We start from the raw sequence: 10,541 nt of genomic DNA on the forward strand, positions 1-10,541 counted from the left end.
AACATTTAATAAGATCTGGGAATATAAAATCCTGGTATAAGGTCACTTAATCAAATGTGACCTGAACATAGACAGACAAGACTGACACAGTACAAGAGCTTTTAAAATAATAGGAAGTATTTGTTTTCATTTAGTTTTTAAATGTGTATTTTCTGTATTTTCAGTGAAAGTGCTTACTACACAGAATGCTGGATGCTGCTGCTCACTGACTGGAACATCAACACCCACACAGTTGCTTTATTTCCCCTTCCAAGTTATGAAAAAGTGCTAGAGAAAATTCTTTGCTCCTGGTCGCAGGCTTTAAACACCGATTGTAAGGATCCAGGTTCTGAAGTTGTGAAAGACCCTGCATGAACAACCCCACGGTCTGAAGGCACAGCCGGGACAGACTACAGAAGAGCGCCCTGCTCTCAGGACTTTGCATCATGGCAGCATGAGGGATTTTGCCAGTCTCATCCAGAACCATTTTTTCGTGCAAGGATTGGTGTAATCACAAATTGTAATGAACCGTAAGATACTTGGAAACTCGTTCTTCATGGTTTTGCACTTGACTGGAATCAGCCGTTTGAGACGAGCACCTGAAAGACAGGTCATACAGGCAGAGGATTACACAAAGCCACAGTCAGATCCTGTATCCATTTCCTCCCCACAGCAGTACACACACCACAGGATCCAGGTTTGCTCCTGATTGTGTGTCATCTCATTATAACACAACTACCTCTCACCCTGAAGAGCAAGTTTCTGATTCCCAAGCCCTCTGCTACGAACATTTCACTCAAATATGTAGCAGGACCCCATCTCGCATGTGTAGGGCAGCTTGCACTGGTGTGAGTGATAAAGGCCTAACAAACTGCAGACATAAAAGAATAGAGCATGGTTTCTTGTGGAACGCAAACAGGAATACACAGTCCTGACTATTTCCAGGTGTGTATGAAGAGAAATTTGAGAGACTAAGCTGCTTCTAGATGGTCAGCTTTGCTGGGTTATCTCCAGTTCTTTTTCTTCCTACCCTGATTTACTCAGATAGGCTGCAGATGTTACCTACCAAGGAGCTGCAAGGAATCACTCTGTTAACACAAACTGCTTTTTCTGAGGCATTCACAAGATGAGACAGCTCTCCCTGTGATTGCTACTGCTTGAAGGAGCAGCTCTTCTAAAGAGGAACCACTCTCATAATTCTCCATAGGGATACTTGCTACCAGCTAAACTGTGCTGCCCAGCACAAGTGATGACACTGAGACCTGCATAAGGCACATAACCAAGATTTCATAACTGCAGCAAATGCTTAAGTAATCCGTGGAGCTCCCAGAACTTGCCACAAACCCTTCTGTGCGTTATTTACTCCACACAAACAAAGAACTCTGTGATTTCTATAAGCCTGTACTTCATGCATGTTTTTACTGGTAGAGTTCAGGTCATTACAGATGGGCATTTCTCATCCTGTTGTTCTAATGAAAGGTATGATGACAACAAAGAACTGTTGAAGAACTAAAAGGACTTTGCCACAAATCTTGATGACTGGGGGGCTGATGCATCATGCTAAGGGTGTTCAATAGATTAATGGCCATCATATGAAATTACTGTATCAAGGAAGATGAAGCTAATTCATAGGTCTGCCACTGGCTTCGTTTTGTGATAACATTGTGTATCTGTCTGACCTGCTTCCAGTTTAACCTCTGGCACGTCATTTAAAACACCACATCAGATACCTCATCTAGAAAAGAGACTTTACATACAGACACTCTTACTGATATTACATATCCTCCATACTATTAGGCTGTGCTGCACTTACTCCCCAGCAACATACGCAAGTGTAGGATAACTAGTGGTTAGAGAAAAGCAATCTGAACAGACTTGATGGAAATAAATCAATTCAGAACAAAGTATATCACAGATTTTTCCAGTCCAAGCTGAACATTCATTCCATATTTTGTTTACCCATCCACAATACTCAAGGATCTCTGCAAAAAGCTGCATGTTTGTTACCTGCTACTCTATTCCCAGCATTTACTCACACCCTGAATTTATTATAATACTTTTCTCTTTAGTAGTGTATTTCCCATATGGATCTTGAAGCACTTCACAAGCCTGACATGCAGATACAACATCTCTGAAGCAGGCAGCATTAGCCCACTTGACAGCTGGAGCACTGAAGCAGACAGCTAAGCTGCTCACTCATGGTCATGCAGAAGTTCAGTGGCAGGGTAAGGAACCAAATCCAGGTCCCTGCCTGCACAACAAAATTATAAAGCCACTGTTAGTTTTAAGGGCTGCTTCTAATAGCAATAGATCTCTGATTAGTGATGGGCATTACACCCAGGGCAAGCCCTGTGCCTGGGTGGACTTTCACATATGTGAAACATAGGTCAGTGGTCAGACCCCAGGTCTGAGACCATTTTACCAGTTCTGTAACTATCAGCTATATTTTCTTCTTTCTCACCTGTATTTATCTAATCTGTTTAAACACATCTAAGACTACCCCTCATTCTGCATTTGTGCAGTGCCCAATAGCACACACTGATCTAAGCTGGAGATGTTACTATAATAAAAAGTACAATGTTGATATGCAATTTAAAATGAGATATTTGTGAGATCTTACCCGGGGAAAGACTAAGAGCAAATTTGGTCTGAAAATCACATTCATCGCTTTCCAGGTAATCATCTGAAATGACAACCACCATCCTCCGACACCTGAAAATTAATTAGGGGAGAAAAAATAAGATGTCCACAGACAGGCTTCGCATTCTCACTGGTAGAAGTATTTATTCTGAATTGCTGTGGTGGAGAAATGAACCCACCAATTGTGTTCCTGCAGGAATTAACTACAGAGCAAGGAGTACTGACAAACAGATAGCTACATTACATACAAAAACCTGATTACAGATACACACTCATATACCAAAACATGAGGAAACAGCAAAGTCCAGATTACCTATGCAATCTTTGTTTGTTCCTCTGTTTATAAATTACAAACAATGCCACCTTAATTATCTGCTTACATGCTGCCTTTATTGACTGAGCATAACCGGTACTTTTTAGTATTAAAATGAACTGGACAGAGGTTTTCTTGCACTCATATTACTGCAAATTCACCTGGTTTCATAAATTTGAACTCCATTCTCAAATTTGTTGCCTACATTCATTTGAGGTGCCTGGTTGTAAACTACATATAAGGCTCTTTATGGAAGGCTACACTGCAAAACAGCCAAAACAGTGAGGCCTTATGAAGGTCTCTCTTAATGCCAAGCCACCTCCCTTTGAAAGGCTGGTGTTTAAAACCCAAACACCTGTCTTGGGATTTTTCACTCCCTATCTGGGGAGTTGCTTTCATGTTCCACAGCTCCCACCGCAGCCAAGTCCCACATAGGTCTGAAGGATCCTTGAAATCAGTGCCAGAGCCAACACCAGTGCTGCCCCCTTGAACTGCGGGGTGGAGCTAACTCAGCCTGAAGCTGGATTCACTTCCAGATCACCTCCAAGGATGTGACTGCAGGATATTCCAGCCAAAGGAAAGGAATCGAATGTAAGTAGCATCACTATAGTGGCATTTCCCTTGTGAACACAATGAAGTGACATGTTTGAGAATGCTCATCTTCCTTCTTGAGCCAAGAGCATAAAACAAACCCCATAAAGACATCCTTGTGCATTTTTACTGCTTCACTGGCACCACACTGCAGACATCATGGTAAAATGAACATAATGTTCTATTACACTCAGCTGTCCCAGACAGCCACAGTTCACTTACCTCCGTTCTATAAGTTCTCCACTGATGGACCACACACACGTTCCTGGCAAGACATCCCGATCAAATACACAGAGCTTCAGTTTGAACTCTGTTTGTTCCAGCTCCCTGATCATCTCCTGGACAAACTGAAGGTCCTTCTGACAGTAGCAGATGAAGGCATCAAACATCTCTGCTCCGTTCCCTGAAACCATCAAAAAATTAGCACTCATCTTCTACTCTAAATGAAGTTCACTCCTGTAGTGAACTTTCGCTAGCTCCCACAGACTTTGACTCAGAATCAGGAGGTTGACAGAGAAGCTCTGGCCAAACTTGTGAAGGTAATTTATCACTTTCCCAGCCCTGGTACCCTTCAGCCAGTCTTCTGTCCATAACAGGACTGGCAGGAGGTAACACATGTCTATGCCTTGACTGCTTTGGTTCACAGTCCAGGCTAGTCACAGAAACCCACATCTACTGGAAGTGGTTAGGAAAGAGTAGCTAAGATGCAGACATGCAGAATCTGCAGAGGCAGTAACATTCAGCCACAGGGAGTGGGGGTAGACAGAGTCTGCGAAGAGCCAGAGGGAGCAGAGTACCCCAGAAGATGCAACTCAGAGCCCTGATGCTTCAGGATTTCACTGGGAGTTATGCATCTAAAATATCCTTACGGCTCTGGGAACTAGTTCTCTAGTTCAGGTCACAAAGATACAAACCTCCCAACCAAAACCCTCCTGCAGGCCCTTCATTCAGCAGTCCTGACACCTGCTGTCTACTGAGCTATGAGGTGGGCTCAGTAGAAAATTTCCTCAGTAGAAATTTTGAAACTGCAATTTTTATGGCTAAGATGTCAAACTTGGGTACCTGAAGTCATATCCTAAATGGCCCTGTATTCCAAATATGTTAATGGTTGGCAGCTCTTGTTTATTTAGCACTTAATGAAGTATTAAAGTGCTATATTTTAAGGGCAATGTCTCTCATAATTAAGTGCCTTAATTAAGTGCTGGATTGTTTCCTACTGCATTTTTTTTTTTTTGTATCGATGTCATTACATATATTTTCAAGTTTTTATACCAGTTAAAGCCTACCACAGTGAAAAAATAGGTCAGGCTCTAAAAGCTGCTGGGAAAACTAGGCATCCGGCAGGCTCCTATCCAGCTCCAGAAGCATCCAGTGAAGCAGAAGGGTAGCTGTCTGCCAGGCCAATCACACCGTGGGTACTGCTTTAGGGGCACAGTGCCAACTTGGGGGTCACATCAGGCAAAGCTGCCATGTACAAACACCAGCATGTTGGTCTATGGACATTTGGGGAGGGTTAATGATGTCCCCACATACAGCAAAGGCGGCCACCCAAAGTCAGACTACTCAGGGGAGCATCTGAAGAGGTAAGCTGGCACAGATCCATTCATCTCGGCTGCTGCTCTGTCTGTCACTGAACTTCATAAGATGTCCGCTTCCTCAGCCCACGACTGCGCACGCAGCCTGGTGTGCGGGTGGAAATGCAGAAGACTTCACACATAGCCCAGCACACACTTGCACATGCACACGGTTGCACACACAGAGCTGCAGGCACAGTGCAGCAAGCACATTCACAGGGAACTGTGTTTCCTCTCTCCCCCCACTTTACACCCAGCCATACTTCAAACCCTGCTTCCTTTTTATTCAGGGTGGTTAAATCTGCTGAAGACCAGGCAGTGTAGCCAACCACTCGTCTCTGATGTCCTTCCCCCCTGACTCCAACCCACAGTTCTTTCAGCAGCTGTTGCTCTGTGCCAGGCTGTGCTAATGGACACATTTCTGAGAAGTCTCCTCCCATGTGTGTCCAGTGGGCTCTGTGCCAGCATGTTTCTGGGTACAGCGTTCCCCAGGGTTGCTTTTCCTCTCTGCCCTAGGTAACAGGAAAAATGAAAATGCCTGCAGACTACCAGCTACAGCATTTTTGCCTAGGCTATGAAAAGTCACAGGCAGTAGTAAAAGCAACCAAGTCTCATGCACTTCCTACCTGCTACAGCTGAAGGCAATTCCAGCACAAGGTATCAGGCAGCAATGTAATCATGGGCGCTTACCATACGGGTCGTCCCTGGTGGTAATACCCATCAGTTCTGACGTCTTTGGCACGCTGCTGTCTACTGCTGGCACTTGAAGTGGCTGGTCGGCCTGCTCCTGCTTCTTCTGTAAGTATTTCCTACAGTCCTCCTCTGCAAAAACACATAACCAATGCAGGAGGCTTTACACTGCTGGGGTTCTTTGAAACAGGAACAGCTATTTCATGGATCATGGATATCAGAGGGAAACCCCCTGTCTAGTTTTTTCGGTACCTACGATTTCTCTCACCTCTTTTTGAACCTCTTGATGCTGCCTCCACCACTTCCTCTAGCAATTAATTCCTGAAGCTCACTCTTGCTTTTTAAATACTTTTATTTTATTCATTTTAAACCAATCTCCTATTATCCTTAGTTCTAGTATATCCCAGTATACTTTCAACAGATGCATCATGTACATAAAAGTCTCTGCTCTAATGTCCGCTCTCACTGTTACACACTTCAGAGTATTTAAAATCATAAAATAACTGGGGAGGAAATCTCCATTCATATTAGCTTCATATTAGTCTTCATATTAGCTTTTTCTAATAAATGTAGACAAACACACTAGCTTGTTCACACCACTGCCCAATCGCCAGCCAGAACTGCATGTAAAATTCTAAGGAGCCCCTAAAACAAGCTTTATATTGTGCAAGAGCTAGTGGAGATCTCAGGCAGAAAGGGTGTGTACCTCCCCTCTGGGATAACTGAAGGGCAAGCAGGCCTATCACCTTCACTGCTGTGAACTTCCCAAACATGACAGTGATGGACACAGATCTATTATAAACAGCTGTTGCTTAAAAATGAATTATAAATCTCAATGTTAAGCCTTTGGAAAAGTGACAAGAAACCTTGCAGCCTCTGCCACTCTGCAACATGCAACCACAGAAGAACTTGAAAGTAAAAGGAAATGTGAAAAGAGGAATTAACAAAAACATGAAACTCCCTAGAGACTTCTCCTTTACTTAAGATTTTAAAAAAAGTACCAACAAGTATCAATCAGAAAAGTACTGATCACTCAGAGGATTAGACTGGCACAGCTAGAGATCACTGGTACCATGGCAGTAGCAGAGTCAAGGATTTCCTGGCAGTGCAGGATGAGGGTAGGAGCCCAGTAAGCACTGCTATAGCACAGCCCTCATCGGTAACGAGCAGGTCTGAAGGCAGCCCAGCTCCTGAGGCCTCATCCTCTGCTTCTATCTCATAGTTTTGCACCTTGTGACTGGATTATCCTCAATCTAATAAAGAGTCAGATCTGATCAAAGCTTTTCCTGAGGCTAAGGCATTCCCAGTCTGCCATTTTCCTCTCCCCTTTCTCCTCAGACCTACAGCAGGGAGAAGACTCAGACAATTCTTTACCAGCCAGAAAGTTCAGATTTTAGGTCTTTCCTTACTTAAGCACAAACTCGTGTCCCACCTCTCTGCCACCTGCCTGTTGCCGTGAGGTGTGCACATTTCATGCCAGGTACATGAGTGTCTTTGAAATCATGATTAAAGGCACTTTGAATTAACCAGCGGGTTCAGAGGTTCCACGGGAAGGACTGGCACACCAGCACCACCTTCCATGTGCCTTGGTCCCCTAGGTAGCCAGGTTCACAACCCAAAATATTGCTGAATAGGCAAGAACAGGCAATTATTTAAAGGCATACTAATATTAGTGCTCAATATAGAAATGTTCATTTTAAGTGTATTTCCTCCGTGTTTTCTCTCCTTGCCTCTCCCAGCTGCAGAAGTGGCATCTATGCTGCCCTGACCTGTGTTTTTCTAGACTGGTGCCCAGAGCTCATCACCCCACCACACACAGCTGCCACACATTCACATTAACACAAGCATTCTCCCAACTCATGTAGTCTGGCTTACACACAGACTTCTGATGGCATCATGCTGTGACCCCAGACCCCATTTATCCCTACAGGATAAACCTGAGAGCTGGGCAAAGATTTCAAAACAAAACACCGGAGCCTCAGGGTTTTATTACAAATGCAAACCAGGGACCCTATCACACTGAAACTGCCAGTAGGTCCAGTGAACCTGCAGGAATGAAAGACAATTCACTAATTTGGTGTGGATTAGTCCCCAGATGGAAACAATGCCTGACAGTACAGGTTAACGAGAGCAACCGAGGGTCAGAGATCGCTTTGCAGGCCTGTAAAGAAAAAGGATGCAAACCGACACAACAAAGTAGCAAAAAGCTCCTCCAAGCTAAGCTGTCTCACTCCACCCAGCATCTAACTAACACAGCACGGCCTTTATATTCCTCCAATGGTCAAACAAAAGCCCGAGGTGTTGCACAGAAAAAATAAAAACATGAGACCTAAAGTGCAAAATGATTAGCACGATGAGAAAAGACAGAAAACAGACTCAGTAATCGTCAAGCAGGAAAGTAGAACTTTTATAACAGGTCAGGAGGAAACAAAAATCATTGAATTTCATCAGGAAGAGTTAGCACAAACGTACCGAACCAAATAACTTCACATCCCTAAAGATGACTGTACAATGAAATAAGCTGCTGAAAAAGATCACACTTAGGGCAGACCTGCTGGAATGGAAAAGCTGCATCCTACAAGTGTCTGTACTCCAGGCAGCGTAACAGAGGAGCTGCTGATAGAGCCCCACTGGACAGAGTGGCCAAAAGCTGAACTATTCAAGGCTGCAGGAGACACTGATTTTTAGCATTCTAAGCTTAGCCAGGAATGGAGCATGCATCGAGACAACAGGGAACTGGTTCTGTTGTAGAAACCACAAACATGTCCTCTGGAGCTGCACAGCACCAACAAGTTGCCTGTAATGGGGATGCTGTGTCCCAAAGGAGCTTGGCTTGTTTGCCCACACAAAGGCATAAGGTGTCACTTGAGACCCCAGTGTCCAAGACATGTTAACATGGTATGCCACTGGATGTACAAATGACCTGTGTCCATCAGGAGGTAGAGGCTGTGTGAGATATCCTGATGCCTCTCAAATGACTTGAGATGCCTTTGTGCGAGCAGCCGAATAGTGCCTCAGATCTGCAACTCCTATGATGAAAGCACAGACTGCTGAAACCTCAATAATGATGTTTTCTGACTCTGAACTGAACCCCACTGCACGAGTCCTAATGGCGTACACAAAGATGCCCTTGGCAACAGGAAATACTGTGCATAAGAGTGCATGAAACTGTCCGTTTCCTTTCCTCTTATGAGGGTAAATATCTCCAACTTTTGCAAGAGCTCAGAGTGCTAGCAAGAGGTCACAGGCCCTGGCTGCAATCCTCAGCCAAAAGTAATAAGATAGGAATGGCCATGCTGGGTCAAGGCTGAGGGTCCATCTACACTAGCATCCTGTCTCCAGCAGTGGTTAAAAACAGATGCCTAGGAGAGAACATAAAAATAAAATAAGCGTACAGTGATATTTTCTTACAATAATATATCTTTTAGGTATAATCTACAATCTATTTTTATAATCTATCTTTTGGACAATTTGCAGTTAAGGAATTTCCTGAGCCAGAGGCAATATTTTTGTATTGAATAGCCCTCAGTGGGTTTTTCTTCCAAGAATTTATCTGTCTCCTCTTATCAGCATGACCCACTGCCAGGCTAAACTTGTGACTTTCCTGAAACTCAAGTTCGTCCCACTCATTCTGCTGTTGTCTATTCAGGCTCTGACAAAGACTGGCCACCACATTCCCTTCCAGGGGGCCAGCTCCTCAATTCAGAGCCAGAAGCCTAGGTGATGCCCAACATTTCTGTGAAGCCCTGTCTCTCTCACAGAACTGGAAGCTTCTGCTATTTGTTATGAACCTCTGATCAGCGGATCACGAAGCACACTGAATTATTTGTCTTCCCCAACACTGACTCTTCAGAGTGTGTTCTTGAGTAGGAAGAACCACAGAAGTATGGGAAAGTCCTCCATTGCTCAGGAGGACATTGGTCAGGTTGTCTACATGGATGAATTTCTACATCTTCACTTATCTCCATGAGTAACAGGAAATGAGATTTATTATATCTTCATCACTAACCCAGTAAGCTCTATTATACAACACAGGACTTCCACGGAGTCTCTGGCTTTGGGAATCCTTTGGCAATGAATTTTCCCTTCTGATGACAGCTGGCTTCCCTCTGAATTTCTGTGATCATGAAGGATATGAAGAGTCTACAAAGAACAGGTTTCCATTTCAAAACAGTACTATGACCTGCATACTTCTCACTGACCTATCTCAAATTTTTTCACTTTGCAAGAAAATTTTTTCCCTTCCATTATCCAGTTCCACACACCCCTCATCTCTCCCTGCAAATACCTTCCCATCACACTAGAACTGCACGTCATCATTTTCACAGTCTGTGCAACCTGTCTCCTGGATGACTTGGCCCAATGTGTCCTCTGACACACAGAACTTATTGAAGGTTTGGAATAAAACAGGGCTCCAGATTCCTTTGCAGGGCTCACGGTTAGCAGAAATACAGTGCGCTTCTCCTTTCTCTCCTGGAAGCTATGAGAGGCTGCTATGAAAACACCGAGGAGGTCACTCCACAGTCTGGCAAGGGCCTTCGTGCTTGCGTGGGATTTTTTCTTAACATCATCTCCCCGGCCAAAGCAGCAAAACCCAACACCAGCAGCATCCCTCTCCTCCCTCCCTCCCTGGCATCAAGGAAGCACCGAGCTTAGCTGGGCCCCGCTATCGCAGAGGGCGGCAGGAGCCGCACGCAGCGTCCCCAGCAGAGCCCGGGGCCCCGCGAAAGGCACGGCCCCTCCGGGCCGGCCCA

The 10,541-nt window shown here is 44.5% G+C and overlaps 1 protein-coding gene across 1 annotated transcript; it reads right to left on the minus strand.

Moving 5' to 3' along the window:
• Positions 1–205: 205 nt before the first annotated feature.
• On the minus strand, positions 206–10,385 carry MYD88 (MYD88, innate immune signal transduction adaptor). The gene is made up of 4 exons (XM_026842915.1): positions 5,788–10,385; positions 3,746–3,926; positions 2,600–2,691; positions 206–578 (listed from the first exon to the last, which is right to left on the minus strand). The coding sequence occupies exons 1-4, from the start codon at positions 5,816–5,818 to the stop codon at positions 424–426; spliced, it is 459 nt and encodes a 152-aa protein (XP_026698716.1). The 5' UTR covers positions 5,819–10,385; the 3' UTR covers positions 206–423.
• Positions 10,386–10,541: the final 156 nt, after the last annotated feature.

The sequence above is a fragment of the Athene cunicularia genome, assembly GCF_003259725.1.
Source record: "Athene cunicularia isolate RWA chromosome 2 unlocalized genomic scaffold, athCun1 chr2_part1, whole genome shotgun sequence".
NCBI lineage: Eukaryota > Metazoa > Chordata > Aves > Strigiformes > Strigidae > Athene > Athene cunicularia.